Consider the following 21,123-nt stretch of genomic DNA (forward strand, 5'->3'; position numbering starts at 1 on the left):
GTCCCCCCCCCCCCCCAGCCCTCCCTTAGTGGTACCTAACACTAACCTCACCCCCTAGTGCCTAACCCTAGCCCCTCTTTACCGCTCCCTAAACCTAACCCTCCCAGGGGGGTGCCTAACCATAACCCCCCCTCACTGCTCCCTAAACCTAACCCTCCCAGGGTGTGCCTAACCCTAACCCCCACTTATTGCTCCCTAAACCTAACCCTCCCAGGGGGGTGCCTAACCCTAACCCCCACTTACCGCTCCTTAAACCTAACCCTCCCAGGGGGTGCCTAACCCCCACTTACCGCTCCCTAAACCTAACCCTCCCGGGGGGGTGCCTAACCCTACCCTCTCCCTAGGGGTGCCTAATACTAACCTCCTCCCCAAAACCTAACACTAACCCCACTAACTGCCCTAAACCTAACCCTCCCCCCTGCGGCTAAGAGGATGCGCTGCCCGTACTTACCTCGTTCGGCCACGCGTCCTCCTGGATTCCGGCATCAGGGTTATGATAGGCGTCGGTATTTCGACACCCATCATGAATCCTTTTCCAACTTCAGCAGTCGGTATTCTGACAACTACATCCCCTTGTAACTAGTTCCTTCTGTCTTTTCAGTTTTACCCAATGAACAGAGAGGAAAGTACTAACGTTTAAGCCATTGATTTGTGTGGAGGTAGCCAAGAGCAATTACTGTACCAGAATATATGCTGGGAACATCGGTGGGGGAATAGGATGTTTTACTCCTCTCCGTTTTGTTACCCTTCTTGCTATGTAGGCTGCGCGTACTGTGCACGCCTTTCTATGCAGATCTCTGCAAGCTTTCATCTCTCCTCCTCTTACGGCAAGAAAACTAAACGGGATGTAGCTAGCTTCCCGACAGTCAGGATGCCGACTGTCAGAATTCAGAATTGCAGAGGTAAGTATTAGGGTTGGGGGGAGGCTTAGGGTTAGGAGGATGATTAGGGTTAGACACTAGGGAGAGGATTAGGGTTAGGCTGCAGGATGGGAGGGTTAGGGTTCGTCTGCAGGAGGGGATAGTTAGGGTTAGGCTACGGGAGGGTTAGGATTAGGCTGTGGGAGTTGTGGGTCAGGGTAACGCTACGGGAGGGTTAGGACTAGGCTGCGGGAGGGTTAGGATTAGGCTACGGGAGGGTTAGGACTAGGCTGCTGGAGGGTTAGGATTAGGCTGTGGGAGGGTTAGGATTAGGCTGTGGGAGTTGTGGGTCAGGGTTAGGCTACGGGAGGGGAGGATGCAGCAGTGAAATCAGGCATTGAAAAAATATTGCTGGCTCAAGTAAAGTGAATAGGAGGAGGTCTCTAACAGCGAGGTGGCGTCCTACCAGTTACTGCCTCACTTCTTGTTAATGAGTGATATTTATAGACCTCGTAGGATGATAAATGGGGTCATATATATATACTTATATACTGTCAGACCACACTCCACACTCTATTTACTTATATACTGTCAGTCCACACTCTATTTACTTATATACTGTCAGACCACACTCCACACTCTATTTACTTATATACTGTCAGACCACACTCCACACTCTATTTACTTATATACTGTCAGTCCACACTCTATTTACTTATATACTGTCAGACCACGCTCCATACCCTAATCACTTATATACTGTCAGACCACGCTCCATACCCTAATCACTTATATACTGTCAGACCACACTCCATACCCTAATCACTTATATAGTGTCAGACCACACTCCATACCCTAATCACTTATATACTGTCAGACCACACTCCACACTCTATTTACTTATATACTGTCAGACCACGCTCCATACCCTAATCACTTATATACTGTCAGACCACACTCCACACTCTATTTACTTATATACTGTCAGACCACGCTCCACACTCTATTTACTTATATACTGTCAGACCACGCTCCACACTCTATTTACTTATATACTGTCAGACCACGCTCCATACCCTAATCACTTATATACTGTCAGACCACGCTCCACACTCTATTTACTTATATACTGTCAGACCACGCTCCATACCCTAATCACTTATATACTGTCAGACCACACTCCATACCCTAATCACTTATATACTGTCAGACCACACTCCACACTCTATTTACTTATATACTGTCAGACCACGCTCCACACTCTATTTACTTATATACTGTCAGACCACACTCCATACCCTAATCACTTATATACTGTAAGGCCACGCTCCATACCCTAATCACTTATATACTGTCAGACCACACTCCACACTCTATTTACTTATATACTGTCAGACCACGCTCCATACCCTAATCACTTATATACTGTCAGACCACGCTCCACACTCTATTTACTTATATACTGTTAGTCCCCAGGCCACACCCTATTCACTTATATACTATCAGTCCACTTTGCACATCCTGTTTACAGATAAACTTTCACTCCAGTGCAGAAAACATATAAGCTCCACCTCACACATCCAATTAAATGCAGAATCTTTTCACTACATTCTACTAACCCAAACCATACAACCTAACCTAACCTAACGAATAATCCCCAGTCTACACCAAAGACAAAATGTATCAGAGGAAAACTAGACCTGGTGACGAAAAAAAAAAATAACTTTTGGGTGAAGATAGTAGAGAATAAATAACTAAAGCTCTCCTACCTTTTTTGAGTTGGCTACGGGATGCCGGCAGTCAGAATCCTGATTGCTGGCATCCTGTCAGGGTTAGATACCATCACCTGTCAGTAAGTATCCTAACCCCACCCCATCCCTAAACCTAACCCTCCCACCCCGCACCCTAAAATTCTAGTGCCTAACTCTCCCCCTAACCCCATTACTTCCCGTTGGGATGCCAGAGCTGGAATTCTGACTGGTGTCGGGATTCCAGCGTCGGCATTCTGAGTGCCGGCATCTCGACAGCCGGTATTTCAACTCCCTCTCCCTCTGTTCCCCCTCTCTGGAATGTTCAGGCTGACAATTAAGGCTATACTCAAACTGCAGCAGGATTGTCAAGGTCCTTGAGAATGCCATAGCCATTTGAGTAAAGTCCAGCCCAAGCAAAAAAAAGTGTCTTCTACTTTAATCTTAATATACATTGTCATACCTGCTGAATTGGTGATTGTACTGGAGTGAGATTTTGCTATTTTGATTACTTCTAATATCTGTACATATTATTTTTTCCTACTTTGGATGGAGTTTCCATAAAAAATCACAGGTGTAAATGTAATAGACTGTGCAATGCAGGCATTAGTGCGTTCCAGGCGAGTCTGCCCAACTTGGTTTTGCCTTTTAAATGATTGTAAAATGTGAACACATTTGGCGGACTTACCGGTAACTCAACAATGCCTTCTTCGCACAGGCTATTACATTTGCCCCATAGTCTGTGTCTACAACTCATAGGGCAAAATTTACTAAGCGGCGGGTTCTAAACCCCGGCGGTTTCACGTCGGGTTCTATTCTGTTTTAACCCACGGGGGTTTGATGGCGGTTTTGCAGTGGTTTCTAAATGATAGCCCTAATCCATTCTAAAATCTGTTTTGACGGAGGTTTTGCAGCGGTTTTGGCCTTAGTAAATCTGCAGATAGCAAAACCGCCACCAAACCGCCGGGCTTTAGAAGCCGCCGCTTAGTAAATTTTGCCCACAGTCTGTGTCTACTAATATCATACCGGGTGCATTACAGATGCTGAATGAAAGATCGTTTAACATAAAACTTCATCAAATGAGACATGGCAAAGGAAAGACATACAGAATCATATAAATAGATTTCTAGGGACTGTAACCAAGTGGCAGCCATTATTCTTTGTAGTCTACCCAATGTATACAGTGGCCTGGAAACAAGACGTGAAGCGGAATCAAAGCAAAACATTGAGAAAACAGGCCATGAACAGCAGCATAAGAAGGACTTAGCCATGACATCATGGAAAGTGACAACGGAATGGCCCTCAAAGCTGCAGATATAAAGTCACACAATAAGGAAACAGAGATTGAAGAGATTAAAGAACAGCAAGTCACATGACGAGTGACAGACACTTCTGCACAGAACTAGAACTGCACCAGAAAGAGATATTCTGCTTTATCTTGCGGATGGTAGTAGCATTGCTGAAGAAAATGGGCACAGTCTATTCATGTGCTCCAATACAAATAGGAACTATCTCAGTAGCAGTAAAAGATGCATTGTATGTTTCTAGACTGGAAGGTGTGTCCTTGTCTGAAAGGCACGTGGTCGCTAAAGGTGTCACCACCAGAATTCATAAAGTTTCAAGAGCAGTGTATTATCCTGAATGATAGAAAGGTGATAGGGAGAATCAAAGTGAATGAACACCTGTATCGTCTCAACACTTCAAATGAAAAGGTGAGAGTAAGCGCACACAGGTACATAATTGGATTCATATGTGGCACGGATGTCTGGGCAGACAGTCACTCGGGGGACATACTGCAAAAGTAGGATCTGGCAAAAGATCTTATACTGTCTGCTTGTCTGGCAAATATGTGACTGCTGCATAAAAGCTAAAGCCACAAAGTAATAATCCTAAAATAAGAGCAGAGAATCAAGACCACTCAACCTCATACACAGTGATATTTGTGGTCTTAAGAATTTACCCACACCGAAAGGTAACAGATGCATTCTAAGGGTTAATATCCGATCTATGCCGCTTGTAGGTGAACTCACTGCATCCGAGACGCGCTGTGGGAGCAGCTTGCATCCAATCTAACAGGGCGCTACATTCAGCTGTGTAATTCTCGAATGAGCGGTGGCTTAGCGAGGACGAGCCGAAAGGCTGAGCATTGACAGTCACTGCAGTGAACCGGGGCGGAATCACAGGACGCTGTGATCCCCGCCGGTCACCGAAGACCTATAACACCAGACCACTGCCAGCACTGTAAGTGTATATTGCTCTAATAATAACCATATAGCAAGGATGCCCTAACTACCAACGCTTTGGATTACAAATACCGCTAAGTTTAACCTACAAGATATTGCCTCCCACTCAACCCAGGAGTGCAGCAGAGTGTGTCTCACATGCTGAGTAGTACTATTACAATCGTAAGACACCCACGAATTGGACATACAGTGGAGATCATACTTTATACAGCATTTTACCCTCAGTTCTGATATGGAGTCCAAGTGTGGCAAACAACTGGATACAATGTTACAATATTAGTGTCTTTTATGTATCATATGTATTACAATTTTGATAAGAATTATTTTTATCTGTGTAGTGTAATATGTTTGTGTTTAAATAAACTCTCCTAGTAAGTTTATGCCACGTATCCACTAGACGATATAATGAACAATTGAACAATAACAATATCGTTCATTATATCATCCAGTGTATATGCTGTCAACGACAAACGATGTGTGCTCCCGCTGGTCGCCGCCGACGTCGCTCATCGCCTGTACTTGCAGGGCATCCTGACGATATTGTCAGGTTCTGCAAGTTCGGGGATGAGGGGGGGTGACGTCATTGAATGATATATCGTTCAGTGAGTCTGGGTGCTCAATGCCGTTAAGGAGATTGAGCACACCACTGCCGGAGACACACTACACAATATCGCTCATGGAGCGAATCGGGTACTGGATATGCGCCTTTAGAGAAGCTTGCTTAATTATTAGTCAATCTAGCACAGAGTAAACCTGTAAATTCATTGTTGATCACACTAGCGCGGTCCATTACATATTGTTCTTTTTAACAGATGCATTCTAGCTTTTACTGATACACACTTATTTATTGAAGAACAATATGAAGTATTGGACAAAAATTAAACAATGACAAGTTTCAGGAAAAATCCACATTTCAAAGTGAGAAGGAGGAACATGAACTAGAGATTTTAAAATAACTTGGCATAAAACATTGAAGACCATTCCATATACACCAGGGCAAAACTGGATAGCTGAACAGAACCCTGGCTGTAGTGATCAGACTCATGCTAACTGGCTCCGAATGATTTGAAGCAACAATGACAGCTACTTACAACAGTTCCACAACTAATTATTCTCCAAAACAGTGAGGAAAACTCCATATGAACTTTTTCATATTGAGAAACCTTGCATAAAACACAGAGGGCCTGATTCAGAGCCGCTCGTAAGCGGCCACTCGTTCGCTCCGAGTGATGTTTGCACATCTGCGCATGCGTATGGGTCGTAATGTGCATGCGCCAACCAGTCAGTGCGATCGGAAATCGAGCGCTCGCAAAATAGCGAGTACCTGCTAATTTGAGTGACAGGATGAGGCGTTTGTGGGTGGTAACAGGGGAAGGTGCTTCAAAACAGGGAGTGGAGATCCGAACGCAGGCGTGCCAAACGGTCAAAACGGGCGTTTTAAGGGTTTGCATAATTAACAAAGCAGCGTCATCGACCACGTCACTTGGTTGTTTCTTAGCCTGAACTGTTCGCATGATTGCGGTAGGAAAATCCTACCACAAGCACTGCGAGCAGTTCAGACGCCTTTCGATGTACTCGATTAATCAAATAAATAGCGGAGATGACGTAGGATGCGAGCGGCCAGGGGGCGTCTTTACAAAATAGCAAGCGCATGTTTCGTTCGCTCACTCAGACATAGAGGCGTCAACAGACTGCAAAGAGCGAGCGCTCAATTTAAATAGCCGGCCCCTTTTTCTGAACGAGCGAGCGCAAATAGCATCCGGCTCTGAATCAGGCCCAGAGTTTTGGGTACAACACATTTCTCTTTATATTCCTGAAGACACTGTAGATCTAGAATGCTAGACCCAAAACAAGGTGACTGTCTGCATCAGTGTGACTTTTGTTGAAGACCTCAGGGATGATGCAATGGCCTCACTGGACTTAGGTATGGAGAAGACATCCAACACTAAACAGACCACCAGTACACATCTTCTGAACAAATAATCGAGTTCACTGTAGGGTTAATGGCCATGACGGAGAGCACACAAAAGATCACGTAAGGTGGTCAATAAGGGAATACAAGAGTAAAACATCTGTACACTAAACTCTGTTTGAGCCGAAATCTCTCTGGGGCTTGCAGCAATGAGACCCTACCACAAGGGTCTCGTCACAAGCCCGATGGTCGCGATGGTCTTGACCATCGCGACCATCTTCCTGGCCGCTCGCTATAGCTGTGGGTGGTCACCCACAGCTATGCGAGCGGCCAAGTGACCGTTCAAAAAAAAAATAGCCCAGCCCTGATTCAGAGTGAGCGCTCTGTCAGAGCATCCGGCTCTGAATCAGGGCCTCTGTTATAAGAACTTCTTGATAATCCTCAGGGTGGCACTTAGGGATGTTTTGATTGGCACCACGGGGTCCAACCTTCTCATGCCGTGCTGCACCTCCCCTTCTGCTCCCCTTCCTTCCTCTACAGAGAAGACCTTTTTAGTGTGATAAACCCAAGTGTAGCCTGCTTACCCAACAAAGCCTGGACCTCTGGTGAGCGAGCCCTGACACAATTAAACCTGCTCACAGTTGAATAACAAACAAAAATGCTTTCGATTTTGTACTATAGTCTCTGGACTAGAAGTAATTAACTTAACCTGAGCAAACTAGTTTCAAAAAAGGAAAATAAAGCTAGGCCACAATCCATTTTATTACCCATCTATTATTTTTGTAAATATTTCTATATGTTGCAATGGTGGTGGCATTCTCTATCTTGTTTTGGCACCCAAAGAGAAGAACATTGCTACCTATGCTTTGCTTACAGCTTTCCAATAACACATTGTGATCATCTACATCAACGGTTCTCAAACTCGGTCCTCAGGACCCCACACAGGTCACGTTTTCCAGGTCAACCAGCAGGTGCACAAGTGTATTCATTACTCACTGACACATTTTAAAAAAAATCCACAGGTGGAGCTAATTATTTCACTTGTGATTCTGTGAGATCTGGAAAACATGCACTGTTTGGGGTCCTGAGGACTGAGTTTGAGAACCTGTTATCTACAATATCACATTACATTTCTCTTCTCATTTTGAACATTAATATATTCGCTATTATAATATCTGTCAACTTCTTGCAATGTATTCATTAATGTGCTACCAGCCCACTCTATACCAACTATTCCCGAATATGGTTGCAGTGGAGGATAATGGACATGGTTCCTAGGCATTTCTCAACAAGGGGCTTTATAGGAATGTTGCAAGGAAGAAGCCATGACTTGCACAGCCATGTAGACAGTACTGCCAAGATGTGGTTGAAAGTCTCGCGACCTTATGAGGCAGAGTAATATGTGGAACTCTTTGGCATAATATTCTAGAGCTGCTTTTTAGCGGCAGAGATTGACAACCTCAAGATTGCTGTTTAGGTGAATGGTACGCATTAAAGACAAATCTTAAATAAGAATCTGCTACCTTCTGCCACTTAGGGCCGTATTCAATTAGAGGCGAAAAGCCGGAATTGCAGAAAAATTTCCGCCTATTGCCGCTTTTCGCCTGTTTGCGTCTTATCTCCAAATTCAATTCTGGGACCAATTCGCCAATGAATGGCAGGTGAAAAAAAGTGCAAAACCTCTATTTTGGGGTGCAAATGTGGGGTATTGATTTAGAACCCTTTGGACAGCCCCCCTCCCCCAAAAGGACAAATCAGCCAAAAAATAAATAAAAAAATTACCTTGGCACACCCCAAAACAAGACATGTCATTTTTAGGGCAAAAAAGTAGAAAGTGGGGAGACAAGGATAAAAGGTAGCGACATAGGTTTCTTGGGGGGCTATACGGATGGGGCAGGTGTTTTTAGGATTGCAGGTGCATGCAGCAGGTGGATTTTTCTCATTTTTTAAAAGTGCACTTTAGAGACACAAAAATATGCTAGCACCCATTTTCAAGTGCCCCAAATTTGACTGGACTACTTATTTTCACCAAAAAATACTGCGTTCTATCATTCTTCAACACTATTACAAATATGCATTTAGAAAGCATTTAACACAACTTAAGGACACGAAGTACATTTATTAGGGCTAATAGTACACATCTGTAATGATTTCCAGTGTCAGTGCGTCTTATTTTGACTGATTCCCCCAATGTATTCAGTACTTTCTGCCTGTTATGCATTCGCCTATTTGCATTTTTGCCTGTTCTACAATTGAATAGGGCGAATCGCGGTACGCGCATGCCGCAAATTCGCGTCTCAAACGGGCAAATGCTGCGGAAAGTGTAATAGGCAAAAAGCTTCCGACTTTTCGCCTCTAATTGAATATGCCCCTTAGTGGGAACTCTGTCTTTCAACAGAAAGATGATCCACATCAAACAATTTTATTCTAAAAAAATAAAAATCACAGGCTTTATAAAAAAAAAAAATTATGTAGGCTTAATACTTTTCAAGACATGATACTGTATTTTACAAACAATGCAGAACTCTTCTTGTTGAATTAAACATCGGTAATGTATTCAACTGTACCTGTCCTTTGATCCAAGTACTGAGACCCAATATTTATCTTAAATGGTGGATGAGCACCAGTTGGCTGCGACTAAATACTGATAAAATAGAGGTTCTTATTATATGAGCTTGCCATTAAAGGACAAGACTACAGCGTAGCCAACCAACTGGTATTCTGGTTGAGTAGTTCAGAGTAGCAATACACTGAACATTTGTGGAATCTTGGTGTTATCTTGGGTTGTGGCTTGATGCTTAAATATCAGGTGTCAGCCACAATTAATTCCTTTTTTTTTTTCATCTGCCTTAAGTCATACATGCATTCGTATCATCACACTTGGACTCCTACTGCAATGAAGTGTAACTGGGTCTCCCAGTAAAAGAACTGAACCGCTTGCAGCAGATATAAAGTACAGCATCCAGGCTGTTAGCTAACCAGCCTTGTTCCTGCCACATAACAACCATTCTCTACTTCCTTCACTGGCTGCCTGTAAGATGGTAAATCTATTTAAAAATTAGATTAAGCCCTACATAACCAGGGTCCAAGGTAACGGAAGCAGCATCTAATTTCTTGCACTCCTCACTCGCTTACTTCAATTCAATCTGCAGATAATGGACTATTAGCAGTTCCAAGAATCTCCCCTAATGAATTTAAGTGTCAAGCTTTTTAGACACTCTGGAACTCGCTGCCTTACACAGTCAAGAGGCCTCCACTCTAGAAACCTTCTAAAACAGACTCAAGACTTACCTGTTTACTCACGCATTTCATTAATGCCCCTTTAGTTTCTATAAAAAATAAAAATACAACCTAAATGCTTTGCTCTCTTCTGTAGGCTATTAAACTATTAATACTCAATTTAAGTTTATTTTGTGTTTTATTTTATTTTTGTGGGTTTTTGAGAAACAAAATGCAAAGTACTATATAAATAATAATGATTATTATTATTATTATTAATTATTATTATTTGTATGTTATTGGTAATTCAATGCCAGTATGCTGCCATTTCTATAACTTCACCACTAGGAGAACTGTCCTATTTCCAAAGCAGCATGCTAGCTGCCATTCAATAGATCTATGACAGTATATTACATATCCCTGCAGAATAATATGCCCCAATATTTAACAACTCATTAATATTTAAAGCACAACACTGGGCCTAGAGCAATCATAGGTAATTAAAGAGATGCAGAACATATCAAGCACAGTAAATTAAGTGGTGTACAAAAGTGCCCAAGAAATAGTATCTACACAGATGTATAAATATTTTGTTAATATAGGAGCAGTTGTTCCACCCATTATAAGCTTAAAATAATTTTCAGTATCTATTGGCTACCACCAGTCTTCAACCATTTTTTAGTGGTGTAAGTTTATTTTTGTTTCCAGTGCGAAAAGCCTAATACTAGAAGCTGCCCTACTCTTACATAAAAAAACTATTTGGGTGATAATATTGGGCATTTGTGCCAACCATCACCAACCTTACTGACAGTACAATGTAATTCACATTTTCTCCCCATCAGTTTAAAAAATATTGATATCAGAAAAACATATTCTACATAAAGGACTGTGATTATTGCAACTTCACTATAAAATAAAAATGTGTCAGTAAAATTTGTCATCAGCATTTGTTCTCTTAAAACAGTCCGTAAAATTATATACAAGTGATTGTATTCTGGGAATCAGTTAATATTCTTATTTGTGTTCCAAAAGTTACAGATGGTGAATAACTAGTTTTGTACAATTTGTTCATAAAAATATGACTGTTTTGTGCTCTTATTCAATATCAAGATAAATAATACTTTTAAATTTACTCTACCTGTCCTATCCCTTTTTAGGTCAGTGGCGCATGAGGGAGGGGGGGGGATTCTGAGTAGCTAGAAATCCCCCCTGACTGGCCACAATCAGAGCCCTGCACCCTCGCAGGATACTGCCATGATTCCCTCCCATACATTTGCAGCATTATGCCACGAGGGGGTAGTTTACCTGGACCCTCCCCTAAGAGTTGCTGCATTGCATCCTTCCTCTAAAGGTAAGCGTGAGTGTATATATATATATATATATATATATATACATACATACATGGCCGTAACTACCCACGGTCCCTGCATCTGGCTAGCAGAGTGTCTGGAACATGGAACGGCACCCTGCAGCCGGAATCTTCTGCTTCTTCAGTGCAGCCTGGAGCAACCTTAGGATGCTTCAGATATGTACACCGATGCGCTTACAGCCCCCAAGACCATTGTTGCCATTCTCGGCAATGGTGGCTCCTCCCCCTTATTTAGTTATATATACTGTATATATACCCCCCCCCCTCCTGAAAATCCTGCGTTTGTTCCTGTAGGTGAACCAATACTGCAGACAGTGGTTATACTTCCTAAAGTGCATGAGTATATTGCATACTTACCTACTCTCCCAGAATGCCTGGAGGACTTCCCGAATTTCGGGGGCTCTCACAGCCTTCTAAGAGAGTAGACCAGCGTCCTGCATGAAACCCACTTCTGGGGACTTTGCCGCGCAACTCTCATTCATTCATTCATTCGTATCATCATGGCCCCACCCCACTTTACAATGCCACAAACTGCACATCTCCCACCTGGCTGGGTGGCAGGTATGGAATATATAGATATGAAAAAAAAACAAGTAATTATGTAAAAACACCATGAGCTGACATTAAATAATATACTTGTAATATAATAAAAAACAAAAATTCACCAAACAACTCTATAAAATATATGTGGGCACAACCCAATCGTAGTTTTGCCGCAGACTCGCTCAGTCAGGAAAGAAATACTGTGTGAAATATTGAACCTAAATAATATAATTTTAATTAATTCTCTATTTAAAGCCCTGACCCAGTGGTCAATAAGCAACATCGCCAAGAACTGTCTGGCTTGCTTTGTTTTTCTCACATTATGGGGTACCATGCATGACATAGAAACAAATAGGAGAAATTCAATCAATGATTGCAATTTGCTAACAAAAACTTGATGATGCCCTAAACCTCGAAAACGAATTCTGATTAAAATATTGTAATGATTTACTGTACATTCACAAATTGTTAGGGCAAATTAATTTGCTGGTGAGATACCTCATAAGTACTTACTTAAATGTTCTGTTTATGTACAATTTTTTATACATACACATATATATATAAATATGTATGTGTATGTACACACACACACACACACATATACATACACGCACATGTACATGCACAGACATACATTTGCATACACTTACATATGAATAAGCATGTGCATTCTAGAATAAATATACATTCCTGAAATTATATTAACATTGTATTGGTTACTGTATCAAATGGTGATTATCATCTTAATTTATACCCCGGCATATTAATACCACTAATATTTCATGGGTAGAGGTAGAGAATGGGTAAAGTGATCAGGATCAGAGCCCATTGTGAAGTGTAGAAGACATCTCATAGAACTGAGATAATTCTATAAATGACCACTACCCATGGGATATAATGGTACACTCTGTAACACTGGCTGAGACTGGGCATATTGCTGGCATGGATTAGATTGTCACACAGCGATGCTTTATTCACCACTGCACGGAAACACGGAGGTGTCTGCTGTCAGTGTCCTGTGTCAGCTTTTCTAGTAAATCCCTACATCTGTATGCAAACCATGATATCCCTCCAAATTCTACAATTAAATAAAACTAGTCACTGTCATAATATACTGTATAAGAGATGTCCTCACATGCTAAAGAGTAAAATTCCTAAAGTACATCTAGATCTCGCTCCTAGTGAGTTGTTTGTGCTGCTTCATTAAATTAAGCTACGTTACTTGTATTTAGCTTTTCAAAAGTGTAACTTCGCTATTGCAGTCCTATGTCTACCATTAAATACCTCTACTAGTTTTCGATCCTCATATTTTACATCTATACAGGTGAAGGTTCACGCACGTGAAATCTTATATTAAAATCCCAAACCTAGCTTGTCAGCTATCAAGCGTGAACTGAATTCAAGGCTCCTTTTGCTTTTTAATACATTTAAAGTCCAGGAATCGCCTGTGCAGCATGTAATCATTTTTGTTTTCTCCACCAGAGGTCTAGCATTCCTCAAAGCAGCAGCAAAAATCTGTATCATGTATCTATCCTACTTTGCAAAATTATGGTGATCTACCCTGATGCTTCTGAAGACCTCCACTGACTCGTCTTGCATGTCCCAGAAATCTAGCATTCTGCTTTACACACACACTCAGAATGTGTGATATGGGACCGTCAATGGGTAAATGCCCTATGCATTTGCTAGTTAATAAGTTTGGATCTTAAATTCACTACAAGGAATGGGTGGTGATGATCAAATGGACATTCCTCTAAGTGGTTTCCTACCTCCTCTGTTCATTTCTAACATCTCTTCTTGCGCGAGCGGGCATGTGTCACTTTGAGTACTGTGATGTGGAGAGTTTACAACAGATTTACAATAATTGGGAGATCCCAGTTGGGGAGGGCGTGGGATATGCTTCTTTTTTTTCTTTGGTAGCTTCTGCTTAGCCATAGCTAGGGAATAATACATTCCAAAATTGTTCACAATGACTGGTACAGGCATAGCAATAGTCAGCACACCAGCAAGAGCACATAGCGCTCCAACCAGCATGCCTGACCAGGTCTGAGGATACATGTCTCCGTAGCCAAGCGTGGTCATGGTGACAACAGCCCACCAGAAGCCGATGGGGATATTTTTAAAATGTGTATGGTTGCTGGCACTAAGATCATTTGGATTAGCACCTATTCTCTCAGCATAATAGATCATTGTGGCAAAGATTAAAACTCCCAATGCTAAGAATATGATCAGCAGCAAGAACTCATTTGTGCTAGCACGAAGGGTATGTCCTAGAACCCTCAGGCCTACAAAATGCCTGGTCAGCTTGAAAATTCGAAGAATGCGCACAAATCGGACAACTCTCAAGAAGCCCAACACATCTTTTGCCGCTTTGGAAGACAGGCCACTGAGTCCAACCTCCAGGTAAAAAGGCAGAATGGCCACAAAGTCGATGATGTTTAAAGTGTTTTTGATAAATTCCACCTTGTTTGGACAAAATGTAATCCTCATGAGGAACTCAAATGTAAACCACACTACACAGACACCTTCAATGTAGGTCAGGAAGGCTTCTGTCTCCGTTTCCCTGTAAAACCGTTTCTGAGTCTCGTTCCCAATTGTTTCAATTTCTGTTTTGTTCACGATGGGGTTAAATCGTTCATGAGTCTCGAGGCAGAAGGTGGTGATGGAGACCAGAATGAAGAAGAGGGAGGCAAATGCCACATACTGTGAAAAGAAAATTAAAAATGTGTTAGAATGAAAACTCCTGGATTTAGGACTCTCAGTAAAAGGACATTGATTTATGTGCACAGACGATGAATAACATAGTTTTCACTAAATATAATTCTTCCTGTATACTTTTTTATTTATTTTTTTCGGTATAGTGGAAACATTTATTTTTTATTTTTCACACAGAACATTAACAATTGTCCAGAATCTAAAGTCAAAGGCCAAACTAAGACAGCTCTCATTTATTTTCCCTATCAGCTTATTTGTCCTTGGAGCACATTGGTAAACTAATGAGCATGGAATAAACACATATTCAAACATATTCATGTGGTCCAGATGTGTTTTTATTGCTATTTGTGAGAAAACACATTCAAAGACTTATGAAAAATGACAAGTACTCAGGAAAGGCTGGTTATCCTGTACAATATATGTCCATTTCAGTCTCAACCATATCTCCTCTAATTTGCTTAAACAGAATGACCTGAGAATAAGGATACCGTAATATTATATGACCTATGAATTACTAAATGGAGATTAAATTAGATCAGTGGTTCTCAAACTTGATCCTCAGGACACCAAACAGATCACATTTTTTTCAGGTCACATAGCTGGGCACAGGTTTCTTTCCAACTGTAATATTTAAAAGATCCACAGGTGACCTGGAAATTATAAACTGGTTGGAGTCCTGTGGACTGAATTTGAGACCCACTGGATTAGATTTTTTTTTTTTTTTTTTTTATAAAAGTGACACAAAGTTTAAAGAAAAAGTAAACTATACTAGAACCAATGAAGAAATCAATAATATGATGTTCATAATTGAATGTGATATTTTTTTGGGGGGAGAAATACATTGTACTAAAAAATTAAAATATAACTTTTTGGCTAATTCATTTTGAATTAATTTTACACTGTTGAAAATGAATGACTCATTCTTAAAAAAAAAGTAATCTTAATGTTATTACAGAATATGGCTCTTGATATAGATTTTAGCTAATGGCTTGAATGAACGACTTAATTAAAATAAACTCATTTACACACACTTAAAAAGAAAAGAACATGGTGTAATTTTGCTTTAGTAAAGTTTAGGAGGAGATTTACTAACATGCTATTTTATCAAACCTCAAGTCTTCTTGTGCTTACATGTTTGAACAAAAAGGCACTATGGATGAAATGGGCAGACCTCAAGAAGTCCCCAACACAAAATATCTTACTATCCAATGAGCTCACCTACTTAATAGCCAGACAGTCAATCAGCCAATCATCTGTGATTGGTTGAGTGATTTTAAATACTACTGATTTGCTACCTGGCTATTACACAGCTGGGATCAGCTTCCTTTGAAAACATTTATTGAAATAATTATATTATGTTGTCTAACTAATCATCTTGCCAAACCTGTACAGAATTGTTAATCTGCAATTAACTAGAACTACTACTTATCCCACTGTGTTTTACAAGCAAATACACAAAGAAAAAATATACAGTATATTGAAACTTTTGTAATAACAGTTTTTAAAACACCAATTACATTTTATATGGACACATTTTCTATCTCAAAACAACTGTCAACAGAAATTATAGTACAACTGCAAATAAATAAGGGAATACTTACACTTATACATATTGCAATAAGACAAAAATAACAGAAGGAATACCAGAAAAGAAGAAAAACACAATAAATAAACAAAGTCTACAAATAAAAAAACAAGAATATTTTCTGTAAAATAACTTCCAGTAACACCATTACCATCAAAATTCTGACACGGATCATGCTTTAAATCAGAAGCACTCTACACGCCATCTGAAATAAGATATCATAAAATCTACAATTAAAGTAGAGATTAAAATTCTTACAGCTGGATTTCTGATGGAGCTAACAAATTTAAGTTTGAGAACAGATAGGAATGACTGAAGATTAGATGAAGTTTGCATAAATCAAAACAGACTTTAAAAAGCTGAAATCAGGAGTTGAGAAGCTAAAAGAGCAAACAGAGGATCTTGAAAAGCGATTGAGATAGAATAATACTGTATCTGTATCAGAAATATGCCTCCGCAAGATCTCACTGTAGGCAGAACTCAGTGAGCACTCCATCCAGGACCTTATAAATATGAGCCTGTATGTGACAACACAACGCATTTCCATTACTTTCAAGTAAAACAATGTTTCCTCTGATCAGTCAGAAAATTTCCTATTATAGCCTATACTGGAAAATAACATGCAAATATATGAAAATGTATAACTCCCTTCAGCTTTGGTGATCATTCCACATGTTTATCACTAAATTAAGAAAAATCACTATTAAGTTTATAACACAGGATATATTAAATATGTTCTGCTTTAATGGCAGAATTGGAGCACACCAGATACCCCTTACAATATACAGGGTTTTTATGGTTATGCTATTTATCAAGCTACAACTTTATTGCGCTTGACTTCGATAGTTAACACCATGTTCATATTGTGCTTACCTATGGGAGGAGGGTCTGCACAATATGTAAATCCCTTTGTCACAGACAGGGGTTAAAGTGGGGCGGAACTGTCTTCCGTCAGTTCTATTTAAAAGCAGAACTCCAGCCCACCTTACCCTGTCCGTCGTGCAGGGAGGTGCAGGGCACCCACTGAGATTTTGTTACCAGTGGGCACCCGGCTCCTTCCCTACAGTGGCAGCCGGAGGCTGTAGCTCACTCCTGAGCTTTGCCTTCTGGCTCCTGCAGTGGTTGAAGGTAGAGACATCATGACATTTCTCCCATAATTCCGAAGAGCACTGGAGCAGTCGGACGTCAGCAGATGCAGGAGCGGGGCTTAAGGTAAGTACTGTGTGTTTGTTTTTGTGTAAGGGGCACTACTACTGGGGGCACCACTAATGGGGGCATTACCACTGGGAGGGCACTACTAATTGGGGCCATTACTACTAGGGGGCACTACTAATGGCATTACTACTGGGGGCACTGCATAAAGGGCACCACTTCGGGGGCATTGCATAAGAGGCACCACTACAGTGGGCATTGCATAAGGGGCACTACTACTGTGGGCATTATATGAATTAGGGGCACTACTACTGTGGGCATTGTGTATAAGGGGTACCAATGTGGGAATTGTGTAAAGGGGCACTACTGTGTGTAATAACATGAATAAGCGACACTACTATGTGGCGTAATGTGAATCAGGGGCAGTATGTGCGGTTTAATGTGAATAAGATTGTGCTACTGTGTGGGGTAATTTGAGATGGGGACACTATTGTGTGACCACGCCCCTCTCTTTTGAGATCACACCCCTTTTTGCGGCGCACCCTGTCCGTTTATTGAAAAAAAAGGGAGGGAGGGCACAAGTTGATATATTTATAGCCTGCAGGAGGCACCAAGGAGTGGGGGGGGGTGAGTTCCACCACGTCTCTAGGACCACTTTGCGCACTGGTCACAGAAACCAGTAGTGTAAACTTGTGCTGCTGTTATAGTGGCAAAGTGGAAATTGGAAGTTTTACAAGGACAGCTGCTTATCGGAGCAGCAGTTCCGGCTCAGGGGTAATGATAAATAAGCCTGAAACCCTTCAGAATATTTCTGCAAATTGCACCGATAAGGAAAGTTAGTGCAGTCGTTATGGGGTGATATATGTATATATATATATATATATATTAGGGGTGTGCACCGGCCACTTTTCGTGTTTTGGTTTTGGATCTGGATCTTTCTTCGTGTTTTGGATCTGGATTGGTTTTGCCAAAACCACCCTTCCGTGTTTTGGGTTCTGGGTTTTGTGTTTTGGATCTGTATTTTTTTGAAAAAAAGCATAAAAACAGCTAAAATCACAGAATTTGTGGGTTTTTCTGCTCCTATGCTATTATTAACCTCAATAACCTTAATTTCCACTCATTTCCAGTCTATTCTGAATACCTCACACCTCACAATAGTGTTTTTATGTCCAAAAGGTTGCACCGAGGTAGCTGGATGACTATGCTAAGCGACACGAGTGGGCGGCACAAACACGTGACCCATCTAGGCGTGAAACTGCAGTGGCAGACAGGATGGCATTGAAAAACTAGGCCCCAAACTGTACATAATGCAAAGAAAAAAAAGAGGTGCAAGATGGAATTGTCCTTGGGCCCTCCCACCCACCCTTATGTTGTATAAACAGGACATGCACACTTTAACAAACCAATCATTTCAGCGCCAGGGTCTGCCACACAACTGTGGCTGAAATGATTGGTTCGTTTGGGCCCCCACAAAACAAGCTGGCAATTAATCTGTCCCTGCACAAACTGGCTCTACGGAGGCAAGAAGTCGTCCTCATCCTCCTCATCCACAGATTCCTCACCCTCTTCAGTGTTATGTACATCCTCATCCTCACAGAGTATTAATTCGTCCCTGCTGGAACCACAGGTCCCTCTGTACGTTCTGGAGCCTGGTCTCCCTGGAAGAGTTGATCATTCATTTTATGAACATCATCTCCACATTTTGTGGAAGCAACCTCCTACGCCTTTCGCTAACAAGGTTCCCGGCTGCACTAAACACTCTTTCGGAGTACACACTGGAGGGGGGGCAACTCAGGTAAAATAGAGCCAGTTTGTACAGGGACCTCCAAATTGCTTCTTTTTCCTGCCAGTACAGGTACGGACTGTCTGACATGCCTACTTGGATGCTGTCACCGATGTAATCCTTTAACAGACAGACGCACGCTTGTCGCTGCTGCTTTGAGGATTCAAGTGCGGCTACAGCCCACACAATTCACAAAGACAGAAAAAAAAAAAGAATATTTTTATTGTTTGTGGAGCACACTTTGAGGGTTACACCACCCTCTAACAGACAGACGCACGCTTGTCGCTGCTGCTTTGAGGATGCAAGTGCGGCTACAGCCCACACAATTCACAAAGACAGAAAAAAAAAGAACAATATTTTAATTGTTTGTGTAGCACACTTTGAGGGTGTCACCACCCTTTAACAGACAGACGCACGCTTGTCGCTGCTGCTTTAAGGATGCAGGTGCGGCTACAGCCCACACATTTCACAAAGACAGAAAAAAAAAGAACAATATTTTAATTGTTTGTGTAGCACACTTTGAGGGTGTCACCACCCTTTAACAGACAGACGCACGCTTGTCGCTGCTGCTTTGAGGATGCAGGTGGAATCTAGACGGGATTTGGAACCGAGGACACACTACCTCCATCAATTGTCTAAATCCCACTGCACTAATGTCGGATACCGGACGCACGTCTAACACCAACATAGCAGTCAAGGCCTCAGTTATACGTTTTGCTTCAGGATGACTGCTGTCGTACTTCATCCTCATCGCTAGGGACTGTTGGAGGGTCAATTGTTTAGTAAAAGTAGTGATGTTCCTACTTCCTCTCTGGGATGATGAACAACTCCCAGCAGCAGCAACAGCACTAGTAGGAAGTGGTTCTTGATCTTTCCCTATTTTATTTTTATCAGAGAAAGTTTGGTCCTCCATTTATGTTATATTGATATATATACGTGCGGCTAAAGCGCACACAAACACAGAAAATATTTTTTTATTTTTGCTGGAGAGTAGTGCACTTTGTGGGTTACACCACCCTTTAAGAAATGAGCCAGCCGGCTCTTTACTTATGGGACACAGGCGCACGCTTGGCGCTGCTCCTTTGTTGATGCACGTGCAGCCACAGTGCACACAAGTCACAAACACAGAAAATATATATTTTTTTGGTTTGGAGTGTACTTTGGGGGTTACAGAACCCTTTAACGGTCAAGCCAGCCGGCCCTTTACTTATGACACAGGCGCACGCTTGGCACTACTTTGTTGATGCACGTGCGGCTACTGCGCACACAATTCACAAACACAGAAAATATATTATTTTTTTAGCACTTGGGGGGAGCACCCCTGATGGACAGAGCACCCCCTGGACAACACTACAGCACCTCTTTAGGACTGGGACACTGCACAGGACTTTGGAGTGGACACAGCCCCTATGGAGAACTGACTGCACAACACAGTCCAGCCAGCCCCTATGGACTTTGAAGTAGTGGACACAGCCCCTATTAACAACAGCAGCACAGCACAACACAGCCAGCCCCTATGGACTTTGAAGTAGTGGACAACAGCAGCACTACACTACACTACACTACACAGCCCTAACTCCCACCCTCCCTCTTCACTGTCCACAGCCGAGTGAGAAAATGGCGCCGACGTGGGTACCTTATATAGGATCCAAAACCCGCGAGACTCGGAAGGCGGGAAGATGACGTTTTGCCTCGATTTCAGAATCCGAGTCAGGCGGGAAAAGTCGAGCCTGACTCGGATCGGACTCGGATCGGGGGGGCTCGGGGGGGTTCGGATTTCAGAAATCCGAACCCGCTCACCCCTAATATATATGTATATGTATGTGTGTGTTGCTTTTAGTTCGCTTGCTATTGCACGTAAAAAATAAACTTTTTGGCCATTTTGGTTACATTTTGTTTGGCGTACAAGAAGAAGCAAAAACAATGCCTTCTGAAACTAACAAAGTATAAATAATGTGGGTAATGCATAAAAAAAATAAATGATATTCTTATTG

At 41.7% G+C, this 21,123-nt stretch overlaps 2 protein-coding genes across 4 annotated transcripts in view; one reads left to right on the forward strand and one right to left on the reverse strand.

The window, feature by feature from the left end:
* SERGEF (secretion regulating guanine nucleotide exchange factor) overlaps positions 1 to 21,123 on the forward strand; it is a 160,191-nt gene that overhangs the window by 126,652 nt on the left and 12,416 nt on the right. The window lies entirely within an intron of this gene.
* KCNC1 (potassium voltage-gated channel subfamily C member 1) overlaps positions 1 to 21,123 on the reverse strand; it is a 186,524-nt gene that overhangs the window by 19,187 nt on the left and 146,214 nt on the right. For all 3 annotated transcript variants that reach the window (XM_088458258.1, XM_088458257.1, XM_088458260.1), the window contains exon 2: positions 13,664 to 14,597. In XM_088458258.1, coding sequence (XP_088314384.1) covers positions 13,664 to 14,597 — 934 coding nt within the window. The remainder of the gene's footprint in view (positions 1 to 13,663; positions 14,598 to 21,123) is intronic.

The sequence above is a fragment of the Taudactylus pleione genome, unplaced genomic scaffold (genome assembly GCF_031769625.1).
Source record: "Taudactylus pleione unplaced genomic scaffold, aTauple2 ptg000820l, whole genome shotgun sequence".
Lineage (NCBI taxonomy): Eukaryota > Metazoa > Chordata > Amphibia > Anura > Myobatrachidae > Taudactylus > Taudactylus pleione.